The sequence below is a fragment of the Bubalus kerabau genome, chromosome 5 (genome assembly GCF_029407905.1).
Source record: "Bubalus kerabau isolate K-KA32 ecotype Philippines breed swamp buffalo chromosome 5, PCC_UOA_SB_1v2, whole genome shotgun sequence".
Classification (NCBI taxonomy): Eukaryota; Metazoa; Chordata; class Mammalia; order Artiodactyla; family Bovidae; genus Bubalus; species Bubalus kerabau.
In genome coordinates, this window is record NC_073628.1 from 126,995,000 (window position 1) to 127,012,667 (window position 17,668).

At 47.3% G+C, this 17,668-nt stretch overlaps 1 protein-coding gene across 1 annotated transcript; it reads left to right on the forward strand.

The window, feature by feature from the left end:
- The first annotated feature begins 5,302 nt into the window (after positions 1–5,302).
- Positions 5,303–10,403, forward strand: RD3 (RD3 regulator of GUCY2D). Its single transcript, XM_055583673.1, has 2 exons — positions 5,303–6,195; positions 7,419–10,403. Exons 1-2 carry the CDS (start codon positions 5,900–5,902, stop codon positions 7,708–7,710), a joined length of 588 nt encoding a protein of 195 aa, XP_055439648.1. The 5' UTR covers positions 5,303–5,899; the 3' UTR covers positions 7,711–10,403.
- The last annotated feature ends 7,265 nt before the right edge of the window (positions 10,404–17,668 follow it).

Sequence of the window (17,668 nt, forward strand, 5' to 3'; positions counted from 1 at the left end):
CAATTCAACTCAACACAGAAGCTTGTGTGCAAAGTTGCAGGAAACTGAGACATTGTATAAAAAGTTAGGTTAAAGATGATTCTGTGGTTTTGTTTTGTGTGTGTTTTGAGGGTGTGGCTCTTCCTCTGTCACCTGAACTCAGCAAAGAAATGGTTATCCTGATGAAATATCAATAGCTGACCCACAGTAAAAACGGACAAGTTCTAAAAATAAAAATAAAAAAGCATAATTACCAAAAAAAATCTGTCACTGCTTCCTCTGTCTGCATTTTGCTTTTTAAAACTTGTGTTTTTTTAAGTTTTTGACTTTTTTTTTTTTAAATCCTGAAAAGTAGACAGTAAAACAGCTCCTGGAAGAATTTACAACCAACTGCATGAGAGTCTGGGAAGCTGAGGGGCTAATTACCATTTTTATACCCTAGAAAAGCAACACCCATTCCCTAACATACAGTTCATACTCAGATTTTCCCAGATGTCCTAATGTTTTTAAAACACAGATTCAAACAATGCTTGTGTGCTGGATGCAGATTGAAGGTGCTGTTGCCTGAACAGGAAGCAGATATTCCTCATGGGAAGGTTCTGGAGTCACTTGGCAGGATTTGAGCGGGAGCGAGGGCTTTAGCTGGGAGTTTGGCTCTGCCGTGTGGGTTAATCCAACGCAAGGGAGGGGCAGAATCCAACTGGGCAAGACCACCTAACAGCAGTTCTGATGAACCTTCTGGGTGTCTTTAGTCTTAATCCGACCACAACCTGCCGTCACAGACTCAGGTCCCGGGGAGGCCCGGGGATAAGCCAACCAGCCACCTCTGGCATTGTCTAGTCTGCCTGCCTCTCTGTTTCTGCATTCCCTCCTTCCCTCTACCTCTCCACCTCTCCCTTATGTCTTTCCTCCTTCCCTTCATCTCCCCCCCCCTCCATCCTCTGCCCTTAAGAGCTTAATCAGACCTGCTGGAGAGCCTCCAGGAGAACAGCTGGCATCAGTGACAGATATAGCTCCAGCAGAAGTCTTGTCTCTGTCGCAGCCTCCAGCCTGGGCTGGGAGGCAGGGACTGGGGGGAGGAGAAAATTCAAAACACCCCACCCCTCTCCACCCTCTGAGAGCCCAGACCCTGGGCCAGAGAAACTGAGAGCCCACCGAGCCTGGGACTCAGGCGGGATCCCCACCCAGGCTCTGCCATCTGCCGTGAGCTGAGCACCCCATCTCTGGCAGCCGACTCGAGTCAGGGGCACAGACTTCCACCCGGGAAGAGGGCACCCGCCCCATCCTGGTCTGCACTCTGGCTTCCCCAACCCAGGGCAAGGAGTCTGGGGGAGCCCAGAGATGTGCCCACCCTGAGGTCACATCCCCTCCAGGTCAGGCCTTAGGTGCTGAGATCCAGAAATCCTTGCCTGGACAGTCACCTGCCCACGTCCAGAGCTGGAGCAGGACCCCTCCCTGGTGGGAGCAATATCACCGTGGGAGCAACCCTAGGTCTGAGGGAGGCTAAGAGGCCCTGTTGGCAGGGATGTAGGTGGGCCTGGACATGAAGCTCGGCATCTCCCTGCATGTATGCAAGGCCCCTTGGGCTGAGACTAGAAAGAGGGGACCGGCTAAGGGCCAAGAACTGGCTCAACCCACATCTCCATGTACCAGTAAAGAACTCCACAGAGTCCAAGAATTCTCAGCTTGAATCAGACCCTCCCAGTTGTTATGAAGGTTTATTTGACAAGGAAGGAAGAGAATGTATTTTATTGAATAGTTCATTAGCTTAATTTGTAATTTGCGAATATTTAAACATATGGTATGCAAGCCTCTATCTGCAGCACTGCCCCAAGGCCATTGCACATGGGAGCCATGGGCCTACTGCTCAAGCCTGGTGCCCTTACCAGGCCTGGAGTAGATGTTAAGAGGCCAGTTTTCCTGGAGACATAAGTTATCTCCAGGGTTTTCTCACCTCCTCTTTCTGTATGCTTCTCCCTGCTGCAGGAAGACCTTCTAAGACCAAACCATTCTCCTTTCAACTTAAATGTAATTCCAGACTAAGAAGAAAAAAAAATGCCCTTAAGGACGGCAGTGCTTGACCCAAAAATGAATCCTTCAAAATGGGCCTTAGGAAGGGGGAGAAATTTTGGAATGGGAAGGGATTGTCTAGGTAGATTTCTAGCCCAGCTGCACACACACACACACACACACACACACACACACACACACACAGCAAGGACTAAAACCCCACAGGGCAACTCTATCCATTACTCTGGTATTTATTCAAACAAGTTAGAAAGCAAGTATCACTCCATTTATTATGGATGTCTGTTGAACACTGGGGCTTCCCAGTGCTACTGGCAAAGAACCCACCTGCTAATGCAGGACATGTGGGTTCGATCCCTGGGTCAGGAAGATCCCCTGGAGGAGGACATGGCAACCCACTCCAGTATTCCTGCCTGGAGAATTCCAAGGACAGAGGAGCCCGGCAGGCTCCAGTCCATGGAGCTGCAAAGAGTAGAAAAGGACCGAAGCGACTGAGCACACACTGAACACTTGCTACAGGCCAGACCCTGTGCCTGGCTCTGGGGCCTGGGTAAGATGATGCTCAAGACCTGGGTCCTCGCTCTGGCTGGAGAGGGACACAGAGGCCATCATGGTTCGCTGCACCGTGCTGGGCTATGCCATGACGGGGTAAGCACGGAATACTGGGAGCCTGGTCGGGGAGGATGGGGGAGGCTCCTAAAGGAAACAGAGTATGAGCTAAGAGCTGCGGTGGGGCTCATTCAGGAATTGAGGATGTGCAAAGCCCTAAAAGCAAGAGGCAGCAGGGTGCATTCAGTGAATGGAGGGTGGGGTTGGGGAGGGTGTTAGGGGAGCATAGGGGTAAGGAGAGGTTTGGTGAGTCATGAAGCTGAAGACGTAAATAGGAACCACCTGATAAAGGGCCTTGAAGCCACTTAAGGGGTCTGAATCTAATCTTGAGGATAATCAGGAATTGTTGAAAGCCTTTAAGCACCCCAGGGTTTAAATCTAGGATGATGCGAAGATCTTCAATCTAGACCCCTTTGCTATTGAAGGCCTCGCTCCACATCACCTCAAATATCATCAAATGAATTCACATTATAATTATTTTTTAATAAAAATGTGGAAAGGAGTTTCATTACTTAAATTTGAAATTTTTTTTAATTTCAATTTTGTAGATCTCTACTTACATTTTGAGGCCAGTGACATTTTGGGGGGATGGGGCAGACAGGTCCTCATACAGCTCAGAGACCCCATGCACGGGGTTATGGTATCTAATTGATCTCAGGTGGCCTCGGCCTGCAGTGACTTGAAGCAAGGCTTCGGCTCCTGGCCAGAGACTGAAGTCAGGCCGCAGAGATGAAAGCACCAAATTCTAGCCACTAGACTAGTGGTCAGTGACAAGGCCGTGGTTCTTCAGCTTTGCAGAAAAGAACTCCCTCAAAGATGGAAAGTAGTGTAATAAGTATTTATTAGGAGGAAAAGAGTATAGTACATATGTATAGACACAGGGACAGACTCAGAGAGAGTCACTGAGGCGCACCCTTGTGGTAGTTTCAACCACTTTTATGGGGCATTTCTTCCAAGTTTCCTTTGGCCAGTCATTTTGGTTTGCCTAGTTCAGAGTCCATATTTAGTATATCTCAGGATCCTCCCAACCAGGGATCAAAGCTATGCCCCCTGCAGTGAAGGCGCAGCCTCTTAATCACTGGACCATCAGGGAAGTCTTGCGTTCTTTTAAAAACACAAGCACTCCAGGAAAAAATTACACATTCAGTTACAACATCGCTGCCTGCCTGACCAGATCCCCTGGCAGAGATTCCTGGGGCCTCAGGGCTCTCAGGACAGAGCAGAACCCACCCCCATCTCTCAGCCCCTTCCCCACACTATTGCCCAACTACATGATTCTGGACATATAAAGCAGTGAAGACCAAGAAGAAAAAGTGCTAACTGCCCCTGATCCCAATAGCACAGTCTGATGGTCTCTTCTTCCCTCCCAGGCTCCCAGAAAGGCATCAGGATATGTAATCTGAGGCCTCCATGATGGTGATACACTCAGACTAAGTGGAGGATGAACACTATTATATTTCTTAATTACGATGGTTGCTGAGAGAAGTCGTTTTCTCCATGGGCAAATAGGAAGCTTGATTTGTGCCACTCTTGGAAGCTACTGATACCCCACAATAATTTTCCCATTTGTGTTTGATTCCCCAACGTCAACAATTCATTTCTTTGGGCTAACCCTCTCTGGTGCAGGGTGGCAGGAAGGCTGCCTAAAAAAAAAAGATGTGAGTCTTCAGGAGGTGACGCGTGCCTCATCACCATGTTGTTGTGAGTTCATTGAACCTCTTTTGTCTGCATCTAGAGGGTCTAGGCAGGAATAAGACCATTGCTGCATGCAAGGGGGAGCTCCTCGGAGGGGAGAAGGGCATAGGAAGGGGAGGTGAGCCTCCTCAAAGACCCAGTTCAGATTCTAGCCCAGGAATGGAGCTCACCTTCACTGTTGTCAGAGGCATGAACCCACTTCCAGCAGGCAGCAGGGCATGCCTGAGATGGCAGTCCATTCACTCATTCACGTGTTCATCCACCATTCACTTATCCATCCATCTAGTCATTCAGTCATTCACCACACCTATACTGAGCAAGACCCTGTGGGAATATGATGAGTTAGGATTCCCTGTCACACCTGATGCTTCTTGCACACATCTCACCTTGTACCATGGCAGGATCCTCTATCTGGGATATCTGCTCCATCAGTCCATGTGTCTGAAGGCTGCACTCACCATTCAGCATTCTCTCATCCACAAGGCTTTTCAAAACCCCTTTCATCATCCAGAGTCACTCCTTCCCCATCCCTACCCTAGCAATACTGACTCCATGCTTCACCAGTCACATTTACCTCTTTCCACTTAAATTATGACTTTTACTCATCAAGTCTTGTATCTGCTGGAGAGCAGGGTCCAGACATGCTATCGTGCTTGTGTTCCTCCGCAGATGTGTACACTGTGCTTGATTAATGCTTTTTCCTGATGAATGATGAATAAATGAATGAATGGTGGGTAAGTTGTATCATTTACAGGACAATATCAGTCCCATACAATCTTCAGCTTTTTTCAGCAACATATTGGGGGCATTTCCTGTTATGAAAACATCTGTTCTGAATGTGTGTGTTTATTTCCCCTTAAACTGTAGGGATAAGATTATGCTCAGCCATACAGCATTGTTAAAAGGTAAACTGAGGCATATTAATTTTTTTTTAAAGTTTATTTGAGCAAAAAAAAGTCTGTTCACATCTCGCAAATATCAAGGAGCTCTGAGGAGCTGTACAAAATGAAACACTTTTATAGTCAGAAGGGAGCGGGAACAAGGATGTTAAAGCAAAAAAAGCAAATTGGTTGCTGCAAAGTTATTATCCTTTAGGGCTGGCAGAGGGCTATCAGGCAGATTATTTAACTAGTGCTGATCAAGTGATTCCTGTGAGAGGTGAAACTAAGTCTTGGTTTGGTGACGTGGGGGTTAGCATAAGGACTCCATTTGGGGCCTGATGCCTTATTTTTAACAGTATGTTTCCATCTTTGTTTGGATTGACCAAGGATCTGGAAGCTCAATCATCTGGACGCTTTAGAGACTTTTATGGCCATGAGATTATCTTACTTTTATGCGGTGCTTGGAGCTTCCCAAGTTAATTCACAACTGCTTCTTACAACACCACGACTTTGTCTTACAGACTTAGAAACGATTGCTCAGAGAGGTTAAGCGTCTTACGTCTTACCCGAGGCCGCCCAGCTGTGAAGGGGGAGGTCTTCTCACTCGGGCATCAGCTCTCCCCGCCTCATCCCGTTCTCCCCACCTTGGCTGACAGAGGGGCTGAGGAAGACGCACTCCTGCCCCGCCCCGGCAGGGCCTGGGGGCCATGTCCCTGCTCCCGTGGCTCCGGGGGAACGAGGCGCCGCCACGGCCGTCGCCGCGGAGCCCGGCGGAGATGGTGCTGGAGACGCTCATGGTGGAGCTGGCGGGGCAGATGCGCGAGGCTGAGCGGCAGCAGCGGGAGCGCAGCCACGCGGTGAGGAAGGTCTGCACCCGCGTGGACTATAGCTGGCTGGCCAGCGCGCCGCGGCCCGCATACGACCTCAGCCCCGGAGAGAGGCTGCAGCTGGAGGACGTCTGCGCCAAGATCCACCCGGCCTACTGTGGGCCCGCCATCCTCAGGTAACTCCCGCCGTCCTCGGGAAACTCCCCACCATCCTCAGGTAACTCCAGACATCCTCAGGTAACTCAGGTAACTCCCTGCCGTCCTCAGGTAACTCCCACCACCCTCAGGCAACTCCAGACATCCTCAGGTAACTCAGGTAACTCCCCACCATCCTCGGGTAACTCCAGACATCCTCAGGTAACTCAGGTAACTCCCCACCATCCTCAGGTAACTCGCCAACATCCTCAGGTAACTCCCCTCAAGGCACCGGGCAGGGACACTCCCAGGCTCCGGAGGTGCGCGGCCTGGAGCCCCAGGAACTAATAATCGCACGGAAATGGAGCCCGGGGCCTGGATGAGCAGGGATCCGTTAGAAGGAGCAAGGCAGGAGGAAGAAAGAGGCCATGGTTGCCAGGTCAGTGCTAGAGGCTGAGGGAGGTAGGAGCAGCTCCCAGAGACACGTGAGCTTTTGAGGTGTTTTTCGGAAAAGAACCCACATTTATTTGCAATAGAAACCACGGTCTGGAAAAAAAAAAACAAAAAACTATTAGCAAATGTAGAGTCTGTGTTCTGTTCGGGGTCACACCAAGAAACCAGGTATTACATGAACTTGCTAGCGGTGGTTCTTTCTGGAGCTCCAAGCCAGAGACCTTGGAGACAGAGGAAACAGCTTGGGAACACACTCAGGAATCTCGGAGAACCTGGGGCCCTGGGGAACCGCACTCCTGGCTGCAGCGCAGACAGGAAGTAGCCAGGAGACTGATAAGCAGAACCAAACAGCTCGCACCCTCAGCCAGGAGGTGGCGGGGAGCTATGGAAGGACCATCACACGGCGGTGAAACCATCGGATGTACATTTCAGGAAGATCACGCTGGCCAGTGAGGCCAGAAAAACCCCAGTGGGCTCCTCTCACTACATCGATAACCCGAAGCAGCTACCAGTATCTTTCCCTATGTTAGTGCATTAATCTCACACACACACACAAAAAAGTAGCTGTGACCCCAGTTTACAGATGGGGAATCTGAGTCTCATGGAGGCCAGGAGTGGCAGAGGTGGACCTCAGTATGGGCTGGAGCGTTAGGAGGTGGGGTGGATTTCTGATTCAGAAGAAGTGGGCAAGTGGAGAAGCTGGGAATTTCCCACTGTGGGGGGTGGAGGGGGGCGCGCAAGGACGCCCTTGGGGTCGCGCGCTGCCGCACCCACCGCAACCCTGCCTTGTATTCCGGCCCCCCGCACCCAGGTTCCGGCAGCTGGTGGCGGAGCAGGAGCCTGAGGTGCAGGAGGTGTCCCGGCTCTTCCGCTCGGTGCTGCAGGAGGTCCTGGAGAGGATGGAGGAGGAGGAGGAGGCGCAACGGCTGACGCGCCAGTGGAGCCTGCGGGCCCCCCGAGGCACCCTGACCACCTTCAGGAGCCGTGCGCGCATCGCCCCCTTTGCCAGCGACATCCACACCATCTCTGAGGACGTGGAGCGGGACACGCCGCCGCCGCGGGCCTGGAGCTTGCCCGAGTTCCGGGCACGGAAGGAGGACTGATCCTGCCTCCCCTGTCCGGGGCGGGGCCCCCTCTGGGAGGGTATGATAGACCTGGACCATCCCGCGTCCTGGAACCTCCCCACTCTGCCCCGACCCCGACGTGGGGCCAAAATGACTGCCCATCCCAAGATATGCCTGTAAGACAGAGCAACCCCTCCCTGCCCGGCCTCTCCCACTGACCACTAGGCCTAGAGTCAGGGATTAGAGCTGCACCCAGAGCCCCCTGCTCCCCTGCGCAAGTCGGCTGGAGCAGCCCTTTCCCTGCCCCGCAGAGATTTTTGAGGGTCTCAGCAGACAGACCACCACCTCTTCCCCATCTCCTGTTTCTGTCTAGAACGGAAGAGTGGCCCTGCCTTTTGCCAAGTCATGAGTTCTCACTCCAATTTAAGGATGTCCCATCACCCCCACTCCCTGGATAGTGATGAGGGATGACCCGTTGGCTGGTGGTTATTCTCTGCTGGTGTCTGTCGTGCACCCCACCACAGCCAGTGGGTCCCAGCCTGGTGGGTGGGCAGAGCTGGAAGGGACCACCGGTCCACTCTCCTCAACTAGTGAGTGAGGAAACAGGCTCAGAAGCGGGCGGGATTCCGCCATCGTTAACTGCAGCCTGATCCCCTTGGGCCTTGAGCTTGCTCCCTTACACAGGTATCTCTGCCCCACATCTGTGAGTCCTGGGCTATAATGCGACAAGCCCAAAGGCTGATCTCAACCTGCCTGTGGTCTGACCCATCTCTTACCTTGGCACTGGTGTGGGAGTCTGAAGTAGCTGGGGGCAGAGGTGGGTTGCTATTACCCCACCCCACAGTGTCATCACGTGGGAGGGGCCAGTCCCCAGCAGAAACTTCTGGAAGCTAAGCTTCAAGGCCTTTGGACTTGCTGCTCCAGAATGTCAGGTGTTTGACTCCAGGGTCCCTTCTCTACCTGGCTTTGTCTGCTCTTTGACTTTCTTCAGAGAAGTGATGTCCAGACTTGTAACTGACCTCAAGGTACCCAAGTGAAATATTCCAGAACCTCCCCACAGGCTTCACTGTCCTTCCATTTCTAACCCAGTTAGATCTTGGTGATGGGCATATGATTATCCAGTGTGTGGATCAACAGTGGCAGACGTGGAAGTCCAGGCAGCCTCCCCACATACTCTGGGCTGAAGTTGGGTGGGTGGGGGATGGGTGGGGAACATGTCTGGCCCCAATTATCAGTGTGTGCTCAGAAAATCCAAGTGGGTTTTAATACTGTGTGCACTAAGTCACTGCAGTCGTGTCTGACTCTCTGCCACCTTATGGACTGCAGCCTGCTAGGCTCCTCTGACCAAGGGATTCTCCAGGCAAGAATACTGGAGTGCATTGCCATGCACTTCTACAGGGGATCTGCCTGACTCAGGGATTGAACCTGTGTCTCTTTTGTCTCCTGTAATGGCAGGCAGGTTCTTTACCACTAGTGCCAACTGGGAAGCCCAGGTCTAAATAAAATGCCAGAAGGAGACAATTCAACAGCAGGGGGAAATCTGTATATTCCCTGACCAAACTTAGTGGGAAAAAAGTTCTTTTTATGATCTGGTTTTGGATATTTTCACTCAGATCTGGACAAGAGAATTATAGGATGGTGGACAACCTCTCATCCAACGCTAATAGGATGAAAGAGTTAATTGACTTATGAACACAATTGGTGAAAGTTGAGAATCACTTAAATAACATACACATCTAAAATATCTTACATATTCTAAGACATAAAGATGTTCGTTCAATTGCTAAACTTTTAACGTAGACCGAAGCTGCATTCACTTTTTTGGTGACATGTGTGGGTTGTCTGATGGGAGTTCTGCACTTACGTTTTATTTTTTGTGTGTACTTTAATCATAACAACAAGAACAACTGGTATAAACAGATTTTGGCCTCTCATGAAAACCCTCCCTGCCCACCTCAATCAAGACAGACTGACCCCCACCAGCTTCAGACCCCAGTCACCTACTGGAGGAAGTCCCAGCTGGCAGCACTCAGACCCACAAGTTACTCCTCTGGATTCAGGTCATTAAATGGAGTAGTGAGACCTAAATTTCTGGTTTTATAAACCCAGTGACAACAAATGAAGGAACAAAATAGTTTGAGAATCTCCTTGTGAGTGTGGTATCCGGAGGAGATGGGTTGAGTCTGCTCCAGACTGGGTAGTTTCTTTGCACTCAGCTCAACACCACTGGCCACTAGAGGGAGTCAGTGGGTGTGGGAACCACTTCCTGATAACATTTTCTTTTGCTGAGCTGTTTGTTTCTGTTTTTCACTTGTTTCGCCTTATGAACATTTTCAGATACAGAAATGTAGAGAGGAAAGTGTATGGAGTTTCCATATGCCCATCACCAAGGCTTAAAAATTAATAACATGTTGCCATATTTGCTTTTCTACTTTTTGGTGAAGTATTTAAAAGTAAATCCTAGACATCATATTTTACCCCTGAATACTTCAGGATGCACTGCAAAGGAATAAGAAAAATTTCCTGTGTAACTACAGTAGAATACTATCACTCTTCCCCAGATTAACAGTAATTCTTTAGTATTATCTAATGCCCAAACCACATTGAAATTTCTCTAGCTTTTCCCAACCAATGATCTTTGCAGTTTATTTCTTTGAATGAGGATCTGATTTGTTTTATTCTTGGTCATTTAGTGTTTATTTAATTCCACAATAAAGTGTTGGTTAAAAAGAGTGCTTATGAAGCATGAGTGTTAGTGTGTGGTAAGTTAATGACGGCACATAAATGATAACAATTCTGCAAATTAGCCTAAGGATGCTCTTTACTCAGATCCTGTTTTATTCTTCTGATTAAAGTTCTTCCAGAGCAACCAAGATTTTCTAATATCTTGAAAAATAACATCAAAAATAATAATGACAATAATTTGTCAAAAGTAATTTGACTTTCATTTGGTGAAAATACTCTTCACATTTATGTATCTTATTTTTTGAGACATTCATGCAAATGGCAACTGTAAACCTTATCCTCTTTTCTTGCCATTTAGAAGCAAAACACTAAAATTTGTCAAAATAACTCGAGGGAAATCTCAAGAATTCTAATAATAGGTAATGAAAAAACTATCTTTTGATGCCATCAACACATAGTGAAATTCAGTCTGTCATTTTTTTTTTCAGGATAAAGAACTATTTGTATATTTATTTAAGAAATTCTTGTATAGCTAAATATTGTCAGTATATCTTATATTCGTGTGTTTCTCTAACAAAACACAATATGTTATTTGAAAATTCATTCAACCTAAATGACAAATCATTTTTAGACAGTTCTTTAAAATCAGTTTAACACCTTGCATCATTTGTTAAAATAGAGAAACTGGCATCTGTTTCCTTATGAGTATTATTACATATTATATCAAGTTTGCCTTATTATATTTAGTAAGATGCTAATCTAAAAATAAAAACCATGACTTTATCATAATCAAGGCAGAAATAGCAAGATTATTTTTTAAAGTTTCTAAAAATGTCCAACGGTTTTTTTTACAAAGAAAGGCATTCACGAGCTGACCAAAGTTGGGGAGTGTTCTCTAGCACATCTGATTGTGTTGCATTCCAGTTCCAGTTCCCTTGCTGGAACAAATGCAGCATTCCCAGAGCCCAGCAGTTGGCAGTCCTCCAGCCGTCTCCCCTCCCAGCTAGCATTTGGTGCGGGGAGGATTCCACTCCAGGAACAAGCCATTCCTCTCCACGTAGCCAGAATCCTGAGGCTAACAGTTTAGAACTGCTTTCGGCTTGGGCTTGCTGGTAGGGGGCTGGGGGCCTCTGAGAGGCTCTCACAAAGTATCCAGGATCCAGAACACAGGGCAGCGTGGATTGAGGTCAGCCTTTCCTGGGTAGAAAAGAAATCAAGCCAGTAGGCAAAGAAGCTGTTCCAACATGTGGCTTCATGGATGTGAGAAATACATCTTTTACCCAAATGAGCCAGTCCAACAATATTGCTATGAATAGAAATGGCTTCTTCATCAAGAAAATTCCTTTATTAACCTTTGAATAAAGGTTAATCCAGGGCTTCCCTGTAGCTCAGATGGTAAAGAATCTGCCTGAAACGCAGGAGACCCACGTTCCATCCCTGGGTTGGGAAGATCCCCTGGAGAAGGGAATGGCAACCTATCCAGTATTCTTGCCTGGAGAATCCCATGAACAGAGGAGCCTGGTGGGTACAGTCCATGGGGTCGCAAACAGTCAGACACGACTGCGACTAACACCACTACTACTAGTAAGCTTTGAATGGTTTACCTTTACCATTTACCCACCTTATCTCATTTGTCTGTGACCCTGAGAGGAAGAGTGTTATATTTTGTCGCAGGTTACAGGCAAGTGGCCCACCTGGAATGGAAGCCAGAGTCCTCAGGATTACAGATCCTATGTGCGCCTAGCTCCAGCTGATGGTATTATGGATGAGAAAACTAGAATGTTCCTTCAATTATCTAACCTTCTGTTGCCATATCAATATTTTGCCCTATATACACAGGAGAAAATAAAACAATAACCACTGCTCTTTGTCCCTAGTAGGAAGACAGCTCCTTGTTAATCTGCTTTCTGAGGAACTTTCCATTTTGGTTGGTTTTCTCTCCGTCACTTCATCTTCTCTTAAAATAAGATTTCCTACCTTTTACCCATGAACAGATTTTGCTGTGCCTCAGAGAGGACAAAGGCATTCAATAGTGCAAATGAACTCATTGGGACTTTTGGGCTGCTGGAAACTGGATGATGTTTCTCCCAAAGTGATTCTCCCATTTATGTCTTTGCAAATCCCTCAGCTCTCTGAGGCTCTTGTTTCTCATCTAAGCATGTTGTCCTGTCTGCTTCCCAGAATTGTGGCGAGGTTAAAATAAGATCAAATACTTTGCCAACTATAAAAGAACTTTCAAATGTAAGATCCGCCAGTTGCTCATGACAGTCCTCCCTTCAGTTAGCACAGATTCCAGACAGTTGATGGAACACACACCGAGGAGTGGTTGTCATCGTCCTTCCTCTGAAATAACCACACCCGGCCCTTTAATCATTGTTCCTGAGCCCGATTTCCCTATTCATCTAGATCTCTGGTTCTCAAGCTTGGCTGCACGTTAGCCCACTGCAAAAGCTTTTAAATATTCTGGCACCAGCTGCCCTCCAAGGCAAGTAAATCAGGAATTCGGGGTGAGACCCAGGCGTCCATCTAAAGCTCTCCAGGTGATTCCATCATGCAGCCAGAGCTGTGAACCCTGGCTGTTGTTAGGTTACTCTTTCTGGGGGTCTCAGGACATTCTCTGTTGTCACATCTTGAATCTATCTGAATCTACCACATGCCTGAATGGTTTCATCTCAACAGGAGATGGAGGCACTTTGGAGCAATTGTTATTGCTAAGACCACGTGTTATCTTATGTTTGAGACGGATGGTTGCAAGTTGCTTATCACATAGATGTCTCTCATCTTTGCTTAGTAGTATCAGGAGATACTTGGAGGTGAGATGAGATGTCTCTTGTACAGAGTGCTGCAAGTACCATTTTATCGCAGCTGGAAAGATGCAGAAGATGATGGAATCAGTGCTGTTTCTTACCAACCAGAAAGAATATAATCCTGTAGGATGACAATTATCTGGTGTCTGTTGTAGAAACTATTCATGAGGTTGTATGAGAGAGACACAGAGAGACAGGGTGACAGAGAGACAAAGAGTTAGAATCCACTGTGTGGAAGGGTGGTGGGGAGAGACGCTACTCACCCTTTCTTCCCTTCTTGTGCCTAGTGTCTTGACCATGAGGCAGCTGGCCAAGGTGAGCGAGCGGGGAGAGGTGCTGTCACCGGGTCACGCTTTCATCCCAGGGCCATCTTCGCACACAAGCCAGTGCTGGAAACCAAGCCCCTCATCTGCAGAAGGCCCCCTGGTGGTCACGGTGGGGCTCAGCTAGAGAGTCCATCAGCTGGCTGCAGGGTCCCCAGGGGTGAGCCCCGCAAAGGTCGTCCTCAGCCCCAAGCAGCCAGCACCCCCCACCCCCATTAGCAAGTCTGCTCGGAAGGACAGGAGGCCTGGGCAGCAGCTGCTGCAGCCCAGCTACCCAAGTGGGGCATCTGATCTGTCATCTACAAGCTGTGTGACCTTGGCCAGCTATTTAACCTTGTGGAGTCTGTTTTCTCATTTGAGTAGTAATATTTTCATGACGCTGGGGTGGCAGGGATGAGCTGGGACGAAGGCACGTGAATGAAGCACTGCAGCCCAAGGGCCTTATTTCCTGCCTCCCTCCCCACGTGTTCAGAGGCCTCTGGCTGGGGCAAGAGGCACGTGTGTTGCTCTGCACCTGCTCACCTGCCCTCTAGATGGCCAGGGGCCTGTCCCCTTGGCATCGGCTCTGTGCCCCAGGCTCTGTTCTGGGCACCTTCCCTTAAGAGCACATCACACTTCCTCCCTTCCGCCTGTTTTCTCACTTGACCTCCACACTAACCGTGGGAGGTAGATGAGGCAACAGCGCTGTGTCCAATGTACATCCAGGAGCTCAGTGACTTGGCCAACTTCACACGGCAAAGCACTGCCCAGAGCAGCGAGAAAACCACCTACCGTCTCGGAACACCCACACCGTGCACCAGGCCCTGGCAGCTCACTGACCCTCACAAACGATACAGCCAGGCAGGCACTTTTCTCCCCACTTCAGAGATAAGGAGGCAAAGGTCTAGATCATTCGTGGCTTTCCCCAGGTTGCACCAGAACTTGAGCCCCTCTCTCATCCGCTGCAGAGGCCGCCCTGCCTCTGTGACAGACTTGAACCTACTTCTCTGGATTTCTGGAAAACTGCTTTCTTCCCAGAACAGTCCTATCCACCAAGCACAGCCTAGCAAGCTCAGAGCCGCGGCCAGAAGCACAGCCCTGGACATTTCAGTAACGCCTTCTCTTTGTCTGGAGATTTTTCTGCCTAAGATAACGCATTGCCTGATGCCAAACAACCCAGTTTGGCATCAGGCTCATGATGCCTCATGACTCAGTCCTTTGATGGTCATAATCAGTTAATCATCAGAAAACTAGCAACCCAGCCATGTTTCCAAAGGAGTGCTTCAAGGGAGGAGAAACATAAGACTCCCTCTTCCCTTGACCCTTCCTCTTCATGTGTATAGTTATCAGCCCTGGAAATCTATATTTTTATGTGTTTTTCAAGTGGTTCTAATGCTCAGCCAGGATTTTCAGACTTCAGGACTATTGAGTGGTTCATGGAATCAATGTGTTAGATGGTGACCAGGAACTTTTAGAAGAAAAACAACTGAGCAGAAAATAGTATGCAGACACAACTGAGCACGCACACACACACACACAAATAAGAATTACTTCATGAAACTTTGGCCTTGATTATGCATCTGTGTATATATGTATATGCACATGTATATGTTTACTGGCCCACAACGTAAACTGTATTTCTGTGGGTCACCAAAGGCATTTGGAAAATTCCAGCTATTTGGTGTTCATAATCTGTTTGCCATTGGGATTGATTATATTAACAGTTCTCCTAGGACACTTTACACTGTTAAAAATCTATTAAAGAGCCCAAAGAGCTGTTTATGTGGATTATGTCTATCAATATTTACTTTATTCGATACTAAATGGAAAAAAAAAAACCTAATTCCTTTAAAATAACAACTAGAAATCCATTACATATTAGCATAATAAGTTTTTAATTACACGTTTTAAAAAGGAAGAAGAGTGCTATTATTTTTTATATGTCTGTACGTATCCTTAATGTCTGGGATGGTGGGCACACCCTGAGGTGACCCAAATGAATCAAATGAATGAGGGAGAAACTGTTACTTGCTGCTGCTTCTTTTTTTTTTAATTACGGTATAGTTGGACTTCTCTGGTGGCTCAGTGATCACCAGAGAACCTACCTGCCAGTCACAAGACACAAAAGATGTGAGTTTGATCCCTGGGTTGGGAAGATCCCCTGGAGTGGGAAATGGCAGCACACTCCAATATTCTTGCCTGGGAAATCCCATGGACAGAGGAGCCTGGCAGGCTACAGCCTGTGGGCTCGCATAGAGTCAGACACGAGTGCACACACAATGGGAAGCTAATACAGATTACTTCTTATACCAGCTTCTGCATTCACTCTGCTGTGGTAAGTTGTTTTCATTGAAGTATATGAAGAAAATCCATCCTCACACAGACATTTAGATAGAAAAAGGAACCATATTTTAATAGCTTCTTCAGATCCTCTCCTGTGGAAGAGGGGACTAGAGAATTATTTTTTCATGGGAACAGTTTCAGTATGAGATGACAAAAAAGTTCTGGAGATACAGAGTGGTGATAATTGCATAACTAATGTAAATGTACTTCATGCCACTCAACTACGCACTTAATAATGGTTAACAAATTTCATGTTGTGCATATTTTACCACAGTTAAAGATATAAATAAATTGCCCATGATTCAGAGACCAAAAAAGAGTTAGTTGCAATGTGGAATCTGAAATCTTTTCCATTTTCATATTCTGTCATGCTAAAATCCATTAGTCTATCTTGTACTTTAAATGGCTCTTTTGGGACTTCCCCAGTGGTCCAGTGGTTAAGAATCTGCCTTGCAATACAGGGGACTCGGATTCAACCTCTGGTCAGGGAACAGAGATCCCATGTGCCAAGGAGCAACTAAGCCCGTGTGCTGCAACTACTGAGCCCAGGCACATGCACTCTGGAGCCTTCGTGCCACAACTAGAGAGCCCGCCTGCTGCAACGAAGACCCAGAGCAGCCAAATAAACAAGCATTTAAATGGCTCTTTTACCCATGCATGACTTTGTAACATCACGAGTTGGTAATCTGAAAAGTACTAGTTTACTGAATCAGGCAGATCTTCAAAAAGTTAATTATACACTATAAAAAGCTCATATTTGTTAATATCACTAGTAATCTCATCAGGAAAGTCATTAAGTCTGGAGAAACTGTCAAACTCATAGTGTAAGAAAAAAACGAGGAAAATGAGTAGCGGATACAGGTTTTCCAAAATCCTCATTTTTTCCTGAGTACTCAAATTTTGTCATTGGCAACATTACAGTCAGATTATATCCTTGAAGTGACAAGCTCACTTCATTTATTTTAGAGAAAACATCCGCCAAATACTCAAGTCTGGATAATCATATTTGTCAGTCCTCTTTCTTCAAATAACAGTAGTGTTCTGTGAAAAAAAGCAGCTACTTCAGCTCAAAACTCCCAACAACCACATGGGGCTTTTCCCTGAAAAACTATTGTACTTCAGTACACAGTACACTGTGCGCAGTTCCTATTTTGTCACACAGAATACTAGAGATGAATACTCAAGGGTTGAGTTTAGTAAAATGAATGATTTTTACTGCCTCACCAAGAGCATTCTTTTTGAAACCGGCTGGCTTTTCTTCCTTCCTTTCTTCCTTCCGTCTTTTTCTTTTAGTGCATGACGGAGAACACATTAGAGCACTGTTTGGTGCCACTGCATTGATTCATGCTAAGGTATCAGCAGAAAACTGCTGGTAAATAAAAACCCACCATTACTTTTGTACCATCAGTGCAAATGTTAACACAGTGAAAAAGGAAAATAACCTTAGTATTTTTATGGAAGCATGTTTGATCTCTCAGACCCCCTGAAGATGCCTTGGGCCCTGGAAGTCCAGACCACACTGTATAGAGCTCAGCTTTTTTGCATGAACCACAGCTGTTCCTCCACCCCAGCAGCAGTGCCCACCCCCAGAGGAAGTGCTCCAAAAAGGGACCCATGCATTATGTTTCGCAGATTAACCTCTGATGGGGCTCTAGCAGCAAATATTCTTTAGCTATCTCTTGCCGTACTCTTTCTCTTGCAGTTCAGTTCAGTTGCTCAGTCATGACTGACTCTTTGAGACCCCATGGACTGCAGCATGCCAGGCTTCCCTGTCCATCACCAACAGCAACTCCTGGAGCTTACTCAAACTTATGTCCATCAAGTCAGTGATGCCATCCAATCTTCTCATCCTGTGTTATC